General features: G+C 42.6%; 1 protein-coding gene across 1 annotated transcript in view; it reads right to left on the reverse strand.

Moving 5' to 3' along the window:
• Nucleotides 1-21028, reverse strand: part of LOC136872262 (uncharacterized) — a 90782-nt gene that overhangs the window by 50468 nt on the left and 19286 nt on the right. Inside the window, exon 2 of the mRNA XM_068227398.1 lies at nt 16140-16282. Coding sequence (XP_068083499.1) covers nt 16140-16282 — 143 coding nt within the window. The remainder of the gene's footprint in view (nt 1-16139; nt 16283-21028) is intronic.

Genomic DNA, 21028 nt, shown 5'->3' on the forward strand with positions numbered 1-21028 from the left:
TTAGAAAGACTCGAACGTCCGAATTTTGTCGTAGAAGAAAGAGATCCTTTAACACGTCGATAAATTTAAGTACCATGCCAGGGTCAGCACTCGCAACACTGAGTACAAGAAATTGCAGGTAACAGAATCCATTTATAGAATATCATATCGTATTTCTTTTATCTTTGTGGATCTTCTTTTTACCCTTTTGAAGCTTTAGAAGCTTTGGACTGTGATAAAACATTCATCAAAATAAAGTGAACAACAAAACGTAACAACAATCTTTGAGTTCATCACAACGCTAAGAACGGCAGTTCTGTTGCAAGATCACTATGCTTGAAGCTGTAATTTGGTTGAACCCCAAGCCTTCTTGTTAATCATACTGCTATTTGAGGGTTGCACGTGGCTACTGCCTCCAGTATTCAGCTCTACAGCCATCTCTAGTACCCCTGTACTCGAGTTTGCTCTGCCACTAACAGATAAAGTTGTGACTGCACGTTTAGGAGCAGCTCGGTAATAGTGTCAGCGACGTTCTGTGGTCCACTCTAAGGAGAGCAGGTCAGCAGACTCCCGAGGGGCATCATTAGCACATCTGCCAGGTGAAAGTATTAACTCTACTTATCAAAAATGCATTACTGTTCTGTAAAAAAATGACGTCATGACTGTGACGGGAATTAAAAGGAAAATAGTGGCAATAACATCTGGAAGTTTTCTTCTTTTTCTTATTCTCTGACATCTTTGTGGAGATGCGGGTGCGAACTATGTCGCACATGTGTATATGGCCTTGATTTAGGCCCTATTTAAAATTAAAATTAAACGTTAACATAATACTTAAATGTATGAAATCATTGGCTGAATGGTCAGCATATTCGCCTTCGGTTCAGAGGGCCCCGGGTTCGGGTCGGTGATTTAACCTTAAATGGTTATTTCTCCTTGTTGGAGGAGTGGGTGTTTGTATTGTCTCACTCACATACCCTATACAACACTATCCTCCACTACAAACACGCAGTTCCCATACACGGCAGAAATCACCCGCCCTCGTTGGAGGGTGTACCTTACAAGAGCTGCACCAGGCTAGGAAATGCCAAATGAAATTATTATTATTATTATTATTATTATTATTATTGTTGTTGTTGCTGAGATGTAGACAATGAACGATGCTAACATAAGTACAGTAGTATTATACAATGATAACAGTTAACAAGTGGTCTATGTAGCAGACATCTTATTTGAAATGGCTGCTTGTGGCCAGATAGAGAAATAGGTTTATGTGCGTATAATAACATAAACCACACTTATTTTTTACTTTCTTTCACAAAATCGCGCGAAATTGATACCCATACCGTTAGCTTTCAACACTGCATCTTTGTATGATCAGTCATGTCATCCAAGCAGGGTTGAGTCTGATAAATTCCTACCATCACTTCATCCATCGACCCGGAGATAACCGAAGATATTAGGAATAATGCACAACATGGATGACAAAATTCAATTTGGAATGTAAATAATGCTAAGAAAGAGTAGTTTTGAACTCTTAGTGGGAGAAAATTCGAATGGGAATACAAACTGAACTGTGTCGTTGAGATGTTTTTGAAATCGTAGTTAATGCTGAACGGTATGGTTCATGGTAAGATAAACTGATATTTAACGCAGCAGTAATGAAGCGTCAAAGTACCGAGTTCACAAAAGGCGCGAATTTGAGCTGAGTGTTTTAGGGGGCAAAGCTCGCAGCGACGGGCGTGGCGCAGGGAGTGAGCGAGAAAGAATATAGCAGATAAAGGATGGCGATACTCGGATGCTGTTCGGGGAACTACATCTACCACCCTGCTAAGAATTAAAGCGGCAAGAACCAGGCCTGACGCGTTTGGAAACCAGGGCCATATCTACTCTCCTGGGAGGATATCAGAGAAATTAAAACCACAGTTATATTCCTCATAATTTACTGAATGACATGATGTGTCTTCAGAAGTTAACGAGAATTGTTTTTCGTAATAAACTTACGACATTCGCGCGAATACCGTAGGAACCAAACGACTCGCTATACAGAGAACTCAAGTGTGTATCGGGGTGAAGTCCCTGGCGTGGCGTCACAGGCTGTCCTAATAAATAGAGAGAGATGTGTGGAGAGGGAGTTCATCCTTCGTCGTGCAGCCACGTTAGAGAACACATCGGAGAGACTAACCCCGACGCCTGGTACTGGATACCCAGACATCCAGCCCACCGCCCGTCAAGAAGAACTCATCGCCGCTAGCCCTCGCTAGCCCCGCACAGCCGAATAGAAGCTCGCCACGTAGACAGCCTTGCCGCTAGCACCCGCTAGCTGCACCCAGCCAAGACGACTACTGCAGTCACCGGTCACTCTAGTGACCACAGAACTTATATTGTCTGAACAGCTTGGTGTCCTGTGCTCGTGTCTTGCCTGTGGCGCAATCCACGTACAAAAAACTAGCCTGACACGACATAGGCAACAAGTTGAATTACTGCGTTTGACCGTTTCCAGTATTTCACTCCTGTCATATCCAAGTCCTGCCAAGACCATGCCCTATCACCTTAGAAATAATAATAACAAGAAGAACAAGTCCGGTGGATCGAGTAGCCGGACCCCTGTTCGTAACTCCTTCCTAGACAGCCCACCCTCCCCCTTCGATGACATAGCCAAGTCTGTTACCCAGTATTACAGCTCCCCTAGCCCGTCTCCCTCCCATTCCACCGCTCGATCGCCGTCGCCCGCACTGTCACATAAATCAACCTCCACTACGTTCTCCCACCATGATCTTGAAAGCGCAAGCTATGAAGACCCGTTCCGATACGTCAAGAATAATTCAATCTTTCCAGTTTCATCCAAGTGCAGCACAGCACTAATTCCTCTTGGTATCCAAGGACCTGTGCTCCTCAACCGGAGCACAATGATTGGTGCCATCTCAGACATCATACCAACCCACGTCGCTGTAATAGAAGAGACGCATAACAATTTACTAATGATTACCCCTGTCCGAGATTTTCTCATGCAAGACATTCTGCAAAGGCTCAATACACTCCAAGATGTCCCCCGCCCTATAGTCATTAACTCAGCGGACTCACTCCAAGATCCTGAGCCTGAAGAAATCAACCAAGAGGATGAGGACGACATTGAAGAAGCAGAAGAAGAAGAAGCCACAATTGAAGACCCTCCTCTCTGGGACTGCGGCGTTCAAACGGATTCACCTCTGTCCATTGCGGACAAATGCTCTCAAACCGACCCTAAAATCACTTACCCTTCAGCTACTACATATGTCCAGACTGATTCTGAAAGTACTCACTCTTCAGCTACCACATATGTCCAGACTGATTCTGAAATTACTCCAATCACACCTCCAACAGAACCGGAGGCACCCCCTCCCGCAACCGCAAATTCTACCACCCCACTCGGAAGAGGACCTCACCCCGCCCTAAGCCTTCTATTATAGTCATGTGCTACAACTGTCTCCAACTCCACCACACTGCTGCCACCTGTACTAACGAGGTCCGCTGTAATAGGTGCGGCGATCACCATCATCACTCCACCTGCCCAGTCCCTCGAAAAGAGGCTATATGCGCCAATTGCAAGGGTAACCACGCCGCATATATCCTGGATGTCCTTTTCCGAAGAAAGCACTCAAGACCCAGTATATTGCTTTTGCCAAGGGCTTTACGTCGCACCGACACAGATAGGTCTTATGGCGACGATGGGATAGGAAAGGCCGAGGAGTTGGAAGGAAGCGGCCGTGGCCTTAATTAAGGTACAGCCCCAGCATTTGCCTGGTGTGAAAATGGGAAACCACGGAAAACCATTTTCAGGGCTGCCGATAGTGGGATTCGAACCTACTATCTCCCGGATGCAAGCTCACTGCCGCGCGCCTCTACACGCACGGCCAACTCGCCCGGTCAGTATATTGCTAATAAGCACCTTCGCCACCCACAACCTACTAACCAACATCAACAACCGTCCTTACTCAGCTTACAGATTGCCCCTCCTCCCGCCCACAACCAACCATCACAATCTAACCTACCAGCAACTGAACTTCTTAAATGTCTTCTCACCATCCTCACAACCACGCCATAATCCACCATCTTCCAAGTCCAAACCCACTCCCCCCTAAATACTGTATGCTCCTTATGAACAAACCCGTCGCACGCCACTAACTCCTCGGCACCTCAACGTCTCCAATGCCATCAGCCTCACCCCCTCGTCTGATCACATTAATTCGCCACAATCATATATTAACTTTCCATTCGCACCTATTCCTACCTTCTGAAATACTGGAAGCTAGAGCATGAAAAAAGCTCAGTCGCTTGAAGCAAAACGTCGTCAGACTTCTTATGAAGAAAGAAGACCGTCGTTCTGAAAGAAAGTTGAATCAGGCAAGACATCCATTCGTCGTTTTGGGACAAAGGACCTAAACATAGGTCGGCGGTCCCTGCAACCCTACTGTAACCTCGCGACCCCCTCTGGGGGTCGCTCGGTGTCATTACCTACGAGAAAAGGGGGTTCATTCCATTCTAACATTTTCTTCAAAGCGGTCGCGTGTGTGTCAGTTCGGCAGGTGACTGCACCATGAACTCACCAATAGAACATAGACTTCGTCGTAGAAGATGAATTGGCGAACAGTGTGCAATTCGAGATATGGTTGTAGCTAGAGCAAGGACTAGAAAGGGAAGCATTACAGATTTCTAACATAAGTTCGTGTACGGTTAAGCACTAGGCATTTACTATGTACATTTCGGCTAGCTAGGCCGCAATCTTTGCCTTGATGTAAAAGGCAGACTTCTAACATGAGTTCGTGTGCGGTTGAGCATTAGACATTTCACTAAGTCCATTTTACCTAGATACACGCCAATTTCTGCCTTAACGTAAATAAGGAGTAGGAGAGTCCGGAGTGCGTTGTAGACGATTGACTGGGTGTCTAATAGCAGTTAAGGACGGTGGAAACTACGACAAGAGATGCCCATAGCACTAGACCTTCCAACACTCATATTCAGGAAGACGGCACCGCGATGGGGCCATTTCAGGAGCTGAGACCAGGACTGTCAACCCAGTATGACGACTGCATGATCATGCAGATATTTCTCTTTCAATTTAATTAAGTGTTGAGTGGGAACTCATTATGATGCACTGGGCCACTTAAAGTCAGTGTTTGCATGTTTATCTGTGTACATGAATTTCAAAAGAGGTGACGAAGCAGAGGAGCATGTGTCCTCAACGTCGAAACAGTGAGGGTTGTCAAAAAAATTTGCCGGCGGGGTTTTCCCCACAACTGACCACTCGATTCGAACCGGGGACACAGAGATAAAGAAATGTAATGTACGTATGATACTCCCTGGATTTTGAAAGAGATATGATATACGGAAGAGTTTCCGTTGGATGAAATTTACCTGATATGACACCCGGCACGTATGCCTTGATGTGAACTAGAAGAAAATGATCCCCGTGTGTATTATAAAGAGGTCCAGAGAGCCGAAAGAATACCCGCTTTGAGGGAAACAGAATGTTTAAAGGTCCCGTTATCCCAAAACAGTTGCCAGTTGTGTGGGTAAATCAGGCCAAGCAGAGAATAGGTGTCAGCTGACGTTTGTTTCGAATGGCTGGAAATATAGACGACCTTGTCCCAAACCCTCGTCACGAGCGGTCATTGCCGCAGCCCAGCGTGTAGCTCAGAGGGAGAGATCCAGGACTGCAAGATGTGTGAAGTGTTTTGTTTCCTTTGGCTTGTAATTATTTTCAGGTGCTGCAATGTTTGTTGTTTTATTATGTGCTATTTATGTGCTGTTCTTACCAGTTATACGCGTCATGTGCTTGTCTTAGAAAGTGCAGTAGCACGTACGCTACCTAGGGGTCGTAGGTTCAAATCCCATCTTTGGCAATGAGTACGGGCTCACTATTAACTTCAGTGTTATTTTGGGGGGAAACGAATTGTCCTGCATTTATGTTTATGTGTAGTTACATCCCGTATGCGAAGGAATAGATGTTAGGTTTAGTTTATGAGATCTGCGAAGAATTTCTGTTCCTAACATCATAAGATTTAAACGTTGTTGCCAAGGTGTTTCTCGTGAAAAACCTGTTCAAACTTATCGCCAATTTAATTAAAGTACTAAAGCAACTGTCACACGGACTTCATAAGGAGTGTTTTGTTGCCACCTCATGGCCAATTACTTGACTTTGTGTTTATGTAGCCTACTGTACGCATTTGTGTTATATGTGTTTCTTTTCATTTTTCGTTCATGCTTTCGTTTATTAAAATCAACCTCATTTAATCTCGTTCCTCATTTACTAACACAACATTGTTTTCTATCCTGTTAGATCTCTTTAGTTCTATTCGATCTAGACACCGAACCGTCCATACGCTCGCCGATGACCTAGCCAGGTGAGGAAGAGATAGGAACGACAGGTAAGTTTGCCACTCTCTGTAGCCCACCCATCTTGATTTTATTTTCCCACGTGTATTTAGGGTACAATGCATAACATACGTGATATGTTTTATTATAGATGCTATTTTTTTAATGTGCATTTAGGAGATGGCATGGTTAAGTCCAACCGACGGCAGCCCTGAAGATATTTTTGCGAAAATTTCCCATCTTCATACCAGGCAAATTCTTGAATTAAGGACACCACTGCTACCTTATTAGTTTTAGTCTTCGTAATTAGTGCGTCATTTTATAGACAAAGACAGCGCTGCTAAAACTTCTGGACGAAGTGTAACAAGTTATTAGACGAAAACAAATTAGATTTTTCTGGCCCAGTGGCTAGCAGAGTGATCAGATGTCACTTTCTACTGACATCCAGTGCAGGAAATTTTGATTATAGTTATAAGGAATCAAATATTGCTCTTTACGGCCAGGATATTCATCCATCACGGTTCATTACGTTTTCAAGTCTATGTGAAACAAGCGTGAATTACTCCTAACATCTTGGGTTATCTTTAGTTTCTATTCTCATTTTGTCTCCATTCACTGGTGAGAGAGGCTGAGAAAGTGCTTAGATTCAAGTTCAGCAAATCGTTCAGTCGGTCATTCCCAGTATCTGGATTTTGAATTTCCTCCCACTAAGAGTCCAGAACTACAGGAGTACGACAGGCTTCGGCAGCCGGCACAATTCCTATCCTCGCCGCAAGTTGGGGGCTTAATTCTTTCCATCCCTGACCCGGTCACTGATTGGAAAACAGGTTGCAGGTTTTCATAAGAGTCCAGAACTACTCTTCCTTAGCTTTATTTACATTCAGAATTGAATTTTGTCAACATCATATTGTATTACTTGATAACACTGAAGATTATGTGTTAAATTTTCTCTTTCCTGACCATACCTCCTCCGCCTCCATCATCATCATCATCATCGTATATTTTAAAAATCTTCTCCTAACATTTGCTTAATAGTAATCGTATGATCCAACTACCGTGTGCAGGTGTCAATTTCAACGCTCCGTACTACTCTACCAGATGGACGAGAAACCGGAAATCTATTGGGCGATCTATAGCAGAGATTTAATTAATTTTCTCGAGTAAATGTCAGATATGTCTCCAGAGATCTTTAAAATATCGACATCGTACGACAGAGCGTCGAATGCACCTTTTCCCGCCCTTCAAAAATCCGACCTTCTGCCAGGTTTTAACCCATGATCTTGGGATCCGGAGTCTGACACTACAAAGGGATTTTACTTAATAATAATAATAATAATAATAATAATAATAATAATAATAGACTAATAATAATCATAATATAATAATAGCATAATGGCCACCGACTCTAGTGGCGCAGTCGGGTAGTGATTGTCCTTCTGTTTTCAACATGTTGGGTGCGAACCCCGGCTAAAATATAGTGTATTTAAGGGCTTGTAACTTAAATGCATTAACTTCGGGCCGTTGGCTGGTATTAAATTTCTGTGGTCAAAATTTCGACAATCAGACATCTCTTAAAATGTGCAGTAATTGAAGGGACGTTCTTCTGCTTATTCTTCAGCGTTTGCCCCTCCTGCTGGCGGGGTCCGCTACATGGATTCGTTGTCTCCACTTAATTCTGTCCTGGACCATGTCAGGGTGGAGACTGACACTCTTCAGATCTTTGTGAAGGTTATCGGCTCATCGCTGTTTTGGTCGTCATTTTGGTCTCCTACCGGCCACTTCTAACATGTAACCCGTCTTCGTGATAGTGTCGGCGTCTGCCCTTAGTACATGGCCAAACCATCGTAGACGATTCTCGCGCATTCTTGCATCGATGCAAGCCAAATCTCTTCTTGATGGATTAATTGGAAATGCGACCCAGTTTAGTGAAACTGAAGGGACGTTTAATACTAATAGTATATCAAAGACTTGGTGTGGTAACGGGATATAACTTCGAAGATATTGGGTTTGAGACCAATATTTATAGGACCTTTTTTCCTTCGTTTGTTGCGTACTGCCTACTGTGCAGTAGCAGCGCTAAGAAGCTCGCATCCCCAGAGCCAGATCCATGTTAAAATTACTTCTAAATTATTTAAACGAATAATAATAATAATAATAATAATAATAATAATAATAATAATGAGATAGCATCAAAGACAGGCCTCCAAATATCGTATGAGAAGACTCCTACAGTATCATGGCTAATGGACACCAGAATATCCAAAGATCCCCACTACAGACAAATTGTGGAATAATCACACAGGTCCCTTCCTTCAAATATCTAGGAGAAATCATTGTACCATCCGGATTGGACAGGAAAATTAATTTATAAACAGCCACCAAGCTCCTGAAAGCATACCGAATAACATGGAACCACTACAATAAAAGAGTGATGTCACGAAATGCAAAACTTCGGCATTACAAGACTGTTGTTCTTCCGGAAGCCTTGTAACTTATGCCTCAGAAACCACATCTCTAGGAGGCCACTCTAAAATTGATGAAATTGAAAAACAAGAACGAAAAAGTGTGAGGAAAATATATGGCCCCGTTCATGTAAATGGTATATGGATCAAAAGGAAAACTGTAGAGTTGTACAAAGCAATCGACAAGTTCACCAATACCGTACGCAGGAGACGATTGAAATTCTATGGCCACATCTGTAGAATGGACGACACTAGATATGCAAAAAGACTGCTTGGTATGATTAATTCAAAGAAGGTCAAAATAAGCTGGTTTGAGGAAATAAAGCAGGACTTAAAAGAAATGAACACCACAGAATATATCATCAGGGATCGCAAGGCTTTTGGGAATCTGGTTGCAAAGCACACGTTCACAGAAAAGGCTAAAAGAACCACAGGGGGAAACAATGGACGGAAGAACGCAAGAAACAGCATAGCGAGTTCATGAAGAGATTTTGGGGGGAGAAGAAGATAGGAAAACCTTCATCAAGCTAACAAGTTCCAACGCGCTCTGTAAACGGGCATAACGATGAAAGAGAAGAATAATAATATGGTGATGATCATATTGTTTAAGGGGATTGACGTCTAGATTATTGGCCCTATATTTACATTATTTATTTGCCAGTGGGTTTTTTAACGTCACATTCACACACACAGGTTATTTGGTGACGATGTTATAGGAAAGGGCTAGAATTCGGAAGGAAGACTTATTGCCGGCTGGCTCGTAGGATTTTAATCGTAAAACACTTTCCTTCACTCGGGGACCGGGTGTTTACACACCACACAATCCTCTACAGCACACAATTTCCCATGCGCAGCACACGCCGATCTCCTTTACTGGACGCTCTGCTCAGCACTTACGAATCCCAAGCACTGTACACAGCGCTAATGGCCAAAGAAGTCTGTTGTTCCTAAAACGATTGAAAGGATTTGTATACGCCCTCTGTTCGAGGAATAATACTGTTACTCTGTTCGTGGTATATAGAGGTCTGCAGCTTACCATTGTGTACTGCCGTATTGAGCGAACAGACTGCCTGCCATTGTCTTCACTTCCGACAGCCAGTGCACCTCACTAATGGAATATGTGACGCCACCGGAATGGCGCTGATACTGTCCCGTCCTTTGTCCCTATAACAATCGCAAATATCACATTTCCGCATATTGAACTTACTAGCTTTGCTATTCAACAACCTGCAGTTCATTCTCCTCTGCTTCAGGTGGGATAGTTGTCGATTATATTTGGTTAATTCGGCGCAAAGCCATGCAGGAGAGAGAAGGGGCTAACGTTTATAAACCTTAGGACCATCTGGTTGATTTATAAGATGAATTGATAACATTCCTTTAAAAAAGTTGAGCAGCTTTCGTGAAAATATCATGTTTAGAATTCATTCTTTATTACAATGTAATACACATATGTAAATGAAAAATGTTATTTGTAATATTTTACTATCCAACTTATTCCTCTCCGTTTAGGCCTATAGAAAGTTTTATTTAACTCAAACATCATCTACAGAGGGATTAAAATCGGACGTTATTGTTTTAATTATATTAAATAACTATTTACAATGTGTAATTGCTACTACCATTATTATGTTATTATAATAATCATTTATTTTTGCCCTAACGATGTTTAAAGTGCATAAATAGATAAAATGAACATGCAGTAGGCTTATTTTTCTCAGTATGGAAGTTATACTTACTATAACCACGCCAGAGTACACGCATAAGCTATACCGCTTTAATAATGCTGTCACGCGTCGCTTTTGACCAATTAGCTGCTCCGAAAGAGCGTGTTCTCCGTTAAAACTGAACATACTGTATCAGCTCATTATTTTTAGAATTCAACACTGACAACTTCTACTCTTGGCCTGGTGCAATCCTCGGGCGGAAAGTGGTGTCAAATTTTCCGTTGGCCACAAGCTGGCGGAAAAAAATTTCAAACACCAAGAAGGGGTTTGCCAGATTAACGAACGTTGGCAGGTGTGTTTATACATCTGAAAGGTGACGTTGATTCAAATTCTCCGCAAATCGCATTAGCGTGGCGCTAGTAGCGGCCCCATGACGTTGTACATCAGGTTTGCTTTAAATACAGGCTGTACTGTGCGAGATCCTTAGTTACCCGTGAGATTGGACGGAGTTACTGTGAGTGGGTCAAGAATGCCTTTAAGACGACGAAGAGGTCAGTGTCAACATCTCAATGCAGTTGAACGAGGCCGTATAATAGGGCTACGTGGAGGCGGATATTCCTTCCGCGCTATTGCAGAACGACTTGGAAGTAATATCTCCACTGCGCATGCGTGCTGGCAGCAGTGGTCATGAGAAGGTACGCTCGCAAGAAGACCGGGCTCCGGACGTCCCCGTGGCACTACCGAGAGGGAGGACCGCCGTATTCGGCGCATAGCTGTGGAGCAGCGAACTGCGTCTGCAGCAGCAGTTCGAGCGGCAGTTAGCACCACAGTGACACAACAAACAGTTCAAAATTGGTTATTTGAAGGACAGCTCGGAGCCAGACGCCCTGCGGTGTGTATTGAACCAGCTCCGACTGCGACTTCAGTGGTGTCAAGCGAAAACTCATTGGAGGATGGAATGTAAGTCCGTTGTGTTTTCCGATGAAAGCCTGTTCTACTAGTGATGACCGTGTGTTGGTTAGGAGGAGGCCAGGTGAGCGCCTGCATTCGACCTTCTGCGGCGTCAATACACTGGACCTACACCGCGAGTTCTGGTCTGGGGAGCAATTTCCTGTGACAGCAGGAGCACTCTCGTGGTTATCCCCCGCACCCTGACAGCAGATGTGTACGTCCGTCTGGTGATTCGACCTGTTGTACTGCCATTCATGAACAACATTCCCAGGGGTGTTTTCCAACAGGATAATGCACGCCCTCATGCCGCTGTTGTAACCAACGTGCTCTAGAGAGTGTCGACATGTTGCCTTGGTCTGCTCGATTCCCCGATCTGTCCCCAACCGAGCACGTATGGGACATCATTGGATGACAACTCCAGCGTCATCCACAACCGGCATTAACCGTCCCTGTATTGACCGACCAATTGCAACAGGCATGGAACTCCATCCCACAAGCTTACATCCGGCACCTGTACGACACAATGCATGCACGTTTGCATGCCTGCATTCAACAGTCAGGCGGTTATTAATGGACCAGCATAGCACATTTCCTAAGGCTTTTCTGGTGCGGATATTAACCTATAGTCTTGTACCTTTAATCAATTAAATATGTTACAACGACAAATATATTGTCAACATTTCCGTATTCAACATATGTTATTTCATGGTGTTTGGATTTTTCCGCCAGTGTATATAAGATTCCTATTCCGTCTGCTATTCACAGCGATTATGAGACAACGAAACGGTTTCAACATCTAAAATTCACACTAGATATATGTTTTTGCGTCTCCTTTTCAAGAAAAGTACGATACAACTCCCACAACCAGGTATTTAGTACTTTTTAAAGAAAAGTACATGTCTGAAGCTTCGCTGAAGATGATTGCCAACGAGCACAGAATAACATAGAGATAGCGACTCGTACCACAATGTATTCGCTCGCTGAGATCAAGATTTGTTCCCGCCGCCATATTAGCAACATTGTCTGTGTCAGCCAACGAGCATAGAGTAAAGCACCTCCCCAATGTGTAGCCAGAGCTGAAGCCAACGGACACGCGTGAGCGCCATATTGTTTGGGCTATAATATTACAGACCGGTTGCTGTCTGTAACTGATCAAGTTACTATACTTAAAGTAAATAGAAGGATTAAGTATTATATTTGAGTTTACTGGAGCCTCCGTGGCTCAGACGGCAGCGCGTCGGCCTCTCACCGCTGGATACCGTGGTTCAAATCCCGGTCACTCCATGTGAGATTTGTGCTGAACAAAGCGGAGGCGGGACAGGATTTTCTCCGGGTACTCCGGTTTTCCCTGTCATCTTTCATTCCAGCAACACTCTCCATTCTCATATCATAGCATCTATCAGTCATTAACAAATCACTTTGGGAGTGGCGACCCCATTGTACTAATAGCCTATATCTGCTTCATTGATCACATCCCTGACCCGGTCAATGACTAGAAAACAGGTTGTAGGTTTTCATTTTCATTTGAGTTTACTGAAATGTTGAAAAAGTTGGGAAAAAACGTAGGTTTCCGGACTTACGAAAGAAATAAGAAATCTACATATAAATGGAAGGACGAGTTTGACTCTGGTAAAGCTACACAAAAATACTGTTCATGCAGAAATTCGGATGGGCTCAGCTTCAGGAAGAACGTGTTTTATGCCAAGAATAAATTTGGAAATTTTAACATACCACTGATTCTTAAGCGGAGGCAATTTGCACTAAATTTAGCATTCTCTGTTACAGGCAACAAACTTGACAAAACTTTAAATAGGTTTGGGATGAATCTTTTCACTCCAATGTTTACCTATGGATAACTATAGGCCTATGGAGTAATAATTCAAGAGTTCGCAGATCCGTAAACGTTAAAGTACAACTCCTATCTACGTACAACTACACTCAATATGGTTGACATGTACGTAAAATGGGAAGTGTAACTTTTGTTCCTATTTCTAATTAAATTTTACATACTAATCTTTACCGTCCAAAACAGGCTTACATACTAGTAAGATCATAAATATGCCTCCTTGAACGGTTGCTAGGTAACATCGCGTTACTCATTTTGTATCGATAATATTCCAGATGACCGTCTGCCATAACCCGCATTTATGTTAATACAGTATTGTGTGGCAGTGTCGATTAACACCACTCTCACCAGGCTCTTTAACAAACAGACCGTGCGCATTATCACAGAAACGGTTGGAAGTACCTTTCTGGCTGACCATCCTTAGCCATATAGAAACCCATCCCTTTGACGTGATGTGCCCTCATCAGGAAGTTTACGAAAATAACTACTGACCTTGACCTTCCTGTTCTTGAAGACATCTGTACCATCAGCAAGAACAGGCTCTCTGCTACAAACTGCACAGACTATGAGTAACAACGGAGTCAGTTTTTCTTCTTTTTCTTCTTTCCAGGCCTTTTCCCAGTTATCTGAGGCCTGTACTAATTTGGATGGAGCCCAGTTTTGCGGCCGAACTCACTTATTCCAACTCCGCATGGAATTGGCTATTAGCTACTGCGTGTTTCTATGGTGCTTGGAAGTGTAAGGCCCCATTCCCAATGAAAATTAAACGTGTGTAATACAATGGAACCGTTCACAATGGACAACATAAAATAAAAGTAAACATTAGATAAAAGGTTAACATAGAAGCTTGCAGAGTCCAAGTTTCTACGCTTAAGTTTACGAGGAACATAGGAAATCAGCCAGTCAGAACGTGCGCCTGTTCAGATGTTCATAACACAGCGAGTGGCTGCATGGTTTGAACCACGCAGCTGTCAGTTTGCATTTGAGAGGTAATGGGTTTGAACTCCACTGTCGGCAACCTTGAAGGGTTTTCCGTGGCATCCCATTTTCATACCAGACAAATGCTGGGACTGTATCCAAGGCCACAGTCGTTTCCTTCCAGATTCTAGCCCTTTTCTACCCCATCGTCGCCGTAATACCCATCTGTGCGATGTAAACCAAATTGGAAAAATAATGTTCGTAGTTGCACGATTGCGGAAGACAACGTAGATACTTAAGAAACCTACCAGCAAGCTCTGGTGTTTGTCACGCCTACTAAACAAGCATAATCAAATGGTTAGTGGTTGATTCATCAAGCCTATCAGGATGAGAGGGTTTGGTCCAATTACTATTGTTGTAGGGATGACTAAAAACCTTTGTTCGAACTCTTCACTTACCGTAGTTACTCAAGCCAAGAGGAACTATTCCGAAATATTTCCAAGCATCTGTGAGTTGCAGTTGAAGGCGGGCTGAATCTTCGTCTACACGATCAGCATTTAAAGATATGCAAAGCTTCTTTCAGGGAAAATTTCCAGCGCTCGGGCGTCTATTATTATTATTATTATTATTATTATTATTATTATTATTATTATTATTATTATTATTATTATTATTATTATTATTATGGTTTAACGTCATGCACTGACTCAGATAGGTTTTCAGCGGCGATGGGGTAGGAAAGGGCTAGAACCGGGAAGGAAGCGACTGTGGTCTTAACTAAGGTACCGGTACAGCATATGCTTGGTGCGAAAATGGGGAACCAAGGAAAACCATCTTCAAGTAGGGTTCGAAACCACCATCTCGAGAACACAAATTGTCAGCAACACAGCCACATCTTTCCTTATTTTTCCTTAGTGAACACCGTTACCAAATCAGTGAATGTTAGTTTGTTAGAAAAGTAATTAACTGAGTCACAACTAGTTGAATTACTATAATTTCATCACATAGCAGATTGAAACATTTGATATGGAATTATTGTACCTGTAGCAAGGAAGCGGTCTATTTCTGGGCATGGGCTCCTACTGACTATTTAACTCATGGCTCCGATGACCAATCTGGTATAATTTTACGTTTTTTGTTATCACTTTCTTTTTACCGCGCCCTCGTGCACATGATTGTATATTAACTAATCAGAATAGCGCACTGAAACAGCTTCAGTAATGGGTACATTTGACCACAGACCGCACATCCGTAGGGAACATTTATTCTGATGAGGCAGACAACCGACATATTGTGAAACTACAGCCCAAAAGAGTTTAAATGCAAAAACAAAACATTACATTTCCGTGCTGGAAGTTTTGTTCTCTGTATTTAAGCTATGAACACCTAGGTATTTAATTTGCTTTTATCTATGCATTTTTATCATCATTATTTATTGAATTTTGAATTTATTCACTAAATAGTCAAAATGAATACAACTCGAGTTCCAGATTCCCTCTATATAAATTCTGCAGCTCTCGTTAAATTATACAGAAAACGTTACCCACTCGGTTCCCTCTACAAAGATTTAGTAATGGTAATTTCCGAACTGGAAAGGAAGACCCAGGAAAAGATGGCTGGATGAGGTGGAGGAGGATTTAAGAAAGATGGGAATAAGAAGATGGAGGAGGCGTGCAGAAGATCGTGAAGATTGGGCTACAATCGTCAGAGAAGTCAAGGCCCTACAAGGGCTGTAGCGCCGAGGAGTAAGTAAGTAAGTAAGTAAGTAAGTAAGTAAGTAAGTAAGTAAGTAAGTAAGTAAGTAAGTAAGTAAGTTCCGAACACTCTATATAAGCTAATGCTTGCCTTATATGAAGGAAAAGCTTTCACGCCCTCTCTACGAGGAACCTCATTCCTGTTCAGAAAGGCTGAGCCTGACGTCTTCAGAAGCATTTAGTTATATAGCCCACACCAGAAGAGAAGACTTACCTCCTTATCGGACGATCCAGTGGCAGTGGTGCCGGTGCTGGGCGTGGTGAGGCGACGTCCCATGACCTCGGACGACGGTGGCGCACGTCTGGGTCGCGCGAAGATGGGCGCTCCTTCCTTGGTCGTGCTGGCAGGGACGGCATCTGGAACAAGAAACGAGAGAGAACTGGAGGTTTACTTCCGAGTACAGCACCTGGGGCTAGACAAGTCAGCATTCAGCACACAACAGTCCAGTACAATCAAGTATAATTTTGTTTTGGTTGTTGTTCTGGACATCATCATCATCATCATCATCATCATCATCATCATCATCATCGTCTCCATACAGCTAATGGGTGTGAAGTTCTCAGATGATGACCTGCATCCATATATATCTCCTGCACTTGTGTGTATATTTATAATAGATTACGATTACTCACTCTGGCATTCGCCTGGGGTTGAAGTGGGAAACCACTTCCAGGATGGCCGAGCGTGTGATTTTATCACTTCTCTACTCAGCTGTGTATCTTGGGGCTCCGTGTATCCTATTCCAGTCCGCCACACAACTGACAGAGCTGGGAATAGATTCCGAACCAGCCAGGCAAGAAGATCATGCGACTGACATTAGAACATGACGAAATGTATTTCTGCTACCACTCTCTTTAAGAAACACAGGTATCGGGAGTTATAATTTCTGTGTACGATGCTATTCAACGACAAAAATGCACACCAGGCTTGCAAATGTGATTAATGATTATTAAATGATTTGAGATTAAGATGTAACATGCGCAACGGACCTAAAATACGGTATTGAACTTGATGAAAATGATGAAAATGAAATGAAATGTCGTATGGCTTTTGGTGCCGGGATATCCCAGGACGGGTTGGGCTCGCCAGGTGCAGGTCTTTCTATTTGACTCCCGTAGGCGACCTGCGCGTCATGATGAGGATGAAATTATGATGAAGACAACACATACACCCAGCCCCCGTGCCGCTGGAATTAACCAATTGAGGTTAAAATCCCCGACCCGGCCGGGAATCGAACTCGGGACCCTCTGAACCGAAGGCCAGTACGCTGACCGTTCAGCCAACGAGTCGAACCGCTCATGATAGCACACATTAGTGACATAGCTTAGAAAATCAGATGTTGCATGCCGTATTGTTACTTGCTATTCGAAATCTGAACAGGTCACATACTTCACGAAGATCAGTACAAATTTCATTGACATTTTATTCTGGGAAACATTTAATTTCGCCAGTAATGCAGGGGAATATTTTAATTAGAAGTTCAGAGGTCAACTAAAATATTTCGAATGAACCATTATAATGGGTATTTATCCATGCTATACACGGTAAATCAATCTCAGTCTACATTTCTGAACAGTATGTACTGAATTACTAGATTTCATAGCTGCCATTTAAAGGGGCTAAAATATATCAGCTTCGCGTCGGTAGATATACCAGCACATTAAAGAACTCCTGCTGAAGAAAATTCCGGCACCTCGGCGTCTCCAAAACCCATAGAAGTAGTTAATAGGATATAGAGTTATTATTATTATTATTATTATTATTATTATTATTATTATTATTTACTATTTGTTAACGGCACAGTAACATGTCGAAGGTTTTCGGCGACGGAAGGGTGGGAAAGGGCTAGGACTAGGAAGGTAGCGGCCGTGGCAAAAGACCCACCATTTTCCTGGTGTGAACGTGGGAAACCACGGAAGATGATCTTGCAGACTGCCGAATGTGGGATTCGAAGCTACTATCTCCGGAATGCAAGCTCACAGCTATACGACCCGAACTACGTGCCAACTGTCTCGGTATTATTATTATTTTACAGTTTTAACGTCCCACTAGCTACGGTCTTAGGAGACGCCGAGGTGCCGGAATTTTGTCCCCGAGGAGTTCTTTTACGTGCCGGTAAATCTACCGACACGTGGCTGATATATCTGAGCACCTTCAAATACCATCGGGCGGAGCCAGAATCGAACCTGTCAACTTGGGCTCAGAAAGCCAACGCCTTAACTACCTGAGCCACTCAGCCCGGCTATTATTATTACTATTATTATTATTATTATTATTATTATTATTATTATTATTATTATTATTATTATTATTATTGAAATAGAAGCAGCAAAACGCAAGATAGTAATGTTACGCAACAGTAATATCGTGATGATAGCCATAGGACCTCCAGTATTACGTGGAATCTGAACTAGAGGATTTGATTTCATTTCACTAATCCAACATGCATTGGCCGGGATTCGAACCGCGGCCACCTTGTTGAGAAGTATGTGACCATGCTACACGGTTTTCACGCACCAATAGAAGAGGGGAAGATCATCTGAGAATCTTTAGGTCGGATTCTAGAGACAGCAGACTTACATTTTCAACCCGTCTTCAACTTGATCGCATTCGCCTCTTGAGTTTCACGCCATACACTTCTACCGTACTGTGCAGAAGGGGTTAAAGAACTTAAGTTGGCTTAAATAGGTTGCACTGTACAGTATGGAGGTGTAAAACGCATGACTGCTTAGTAAATCCCAAGTAGCAACAGACGGCACGATCTTATCATTCCACACAATAGGAGGAAACAAAGAAGCAGAACTTGAAATACTGTATGAATCTGAAGGACTGTAACTGAACATCTGCAGTTCTTGAAAACACAATGAGCCAATTGAATGGTGCTTTGTGGAAGGCATACAACGTACACAAGCTGGAGAAAAAGATCTTTTCGGAGAGATTCAGCCTGAAAGATATTCAACAATAGGTCTGGTGAGTTGTTGCAAACAAAAAGTAACTCCATACCTTGTGAATATTCTATGAATCTCTAGGCATATTTTAACCTTTATCTTTAAAAGAAGAGTGGTTTTGTCTCTATGTGTAACAATTATTTGCGTTATAAGGGCCGGAAATAAGATTTTCCGCACGAGTTGAGCACAGCTCGAAGGGAATTTCGAAACTACTAGCAAGGAAATCCTTCTAACTGTAAGTCTCCGATCTGATTGAAATGAAATAACGTATGGCTTTTAGCGTCGGGAATGTGCGAAGACAAATTCGGCTCGTCTTTCGATTTGACGCTCGTAGGCGACCTGTGCGTCGTGATGAGGATGAAATGATGATGAAAACGACACATACACTCAGCCCCCGTGCCAGAGAAATTAACCAAAGATGGTTAAAATTCCCGACCCGGGTCCCCTGTGACCAAAGGCCACCACGCTAACCATTTAGCTACGGAACCGGACGATCTGATTGAGATTTGGTACAACGACTTCAGTGGGAATGTTTTATTCAGCCATATCAAAATTAGATGCCCAGTCGTACATTTAGCACCTGTTTTGGGGTGTCAAAGTTTGTTCTTTTAAACACCGCACAGACAGGAATTAAGGGTACGTTTAAGCTGCAGCTTCGCTGCTGGCACATCGCCAAGCCTCGCTGCTCGACGTTAGGCGATGATGAAACAAACCAATGGATCTCAATCATTGCTTTTAACCTGGAACCCGGCTCATAGCGCGCTGCTGGCTGCTATCCTCGCCACATCCATGGTCTCAAACACGGTAGCTAGAAGAGAGACGGTAGGCACGGTTACTAGACTAGACGGTAGGGGTCACCCGCAGGCTCGCTTTGGCTGGTGACGTCATCTGATCCCCACTGCCGGGCTTGCAATGAAAACGACCCATTGTAATTGTGCGTTTCTATTAATGATTTGCTTGTTTTTATTTAACCACTTGCTAAATATTTTTCAGTTTTGTCAAATATAATTGCCAGTTGTTATGTGTAGGTAATTATGTTGTAATTTCAGTATTTTTCAGATCATTACAAGTAACACTGTGCTTAACACGAACTATTCCAGTAGCTTTCTCACTAATAAATTATCTTTCGTCTCGCTAATATTTATGGTTCGGTTTTCGTATTTTCTATCCATCCAGTGATTTTAGAACGATTTTATACGTAGTTTTATTTCTAAAATTAGTTACAAAAATTAAAGAAACATGACCATTAGCGCGGGATGCTTTTTACCGTTGTTTTGGTGGATTGTTAGTGTTAAGTAGTATTAAAAACATCTAATATTATATTTATGTATAAGTTATTATTTATAAATGTGTATTGGCCGGTGGAATGTTGGTAAAAATCCCCTGAAGAAACGTCAACCTCTTCCACCATATTAGGGGTCACAATTTTTTGGTGGGGAAAGAAATTTCCACAGGCTTACGCCATATAGAAATGTGGTGCGGAGTAAACCCTCAGTCAGAAAAAGCGATCAAATGTTCAATATTTAAAAACACCTAATGAATACTCCTAATTATTATTATGGTAGTAAAACTGTATACAAATTTACATTATATAGGCTCCACACAAAATATTTACACCAGATTTTTACTTGGTTGTTTTACATTACTTCAAAATCAGTCTATCAAACAACTCTTAATTTTTTTTCACACTTCTTTTTTCATTAGGAGTTCGTTTACACCTCTTGCAAGAATTCATGTGCCTATGTTTGTTTATGTTTTTCATCCTTATGGACGTTCTGGTTCTAACGAAACTTAAAACAACGATATATTCAAGATCAGGTTGTTTTTCTTTTATTTTTTCCTTTAAAAACCTAAAATCTCCTGGACATTTCTTAATGTAGTTTCCATGGAAGGCACTAAATTCATTTTCCATTTTCTTCTTCTTAATCTGTTTACCCTCCAGGGTTGGTTTTTCCCTCGGACTCAGCGGGGGATCCCACTTTTACCATCTAAAGGGCAGTGTCCTGGAACGTGAGATATTGGGTCGTGGGATACAACTGGGGAGAATGACCAGTACCTCGCCCAGGCGGCCTCACCTGTTATGCTGAACAGGGGCCTTGTGGTGGGGATGGGAAGATTGGAAGGGATGGATAAGGAAGAGGGAAGGAATTGGCC

Source organism: Anabrus simplex, chromosome 4, assembly GCF_040414725.1.
Source record: "Anabrus simplex isolate iqAnaSimp1 chromosome 4, ASM4041472v1, whole genome shotgun sequence".
NCBI lineage: Eukaryota > Metazoa > Arthropoda > Insecta > Orthoptera > Tettigoniidae > Anabrus > Anabrus simplex.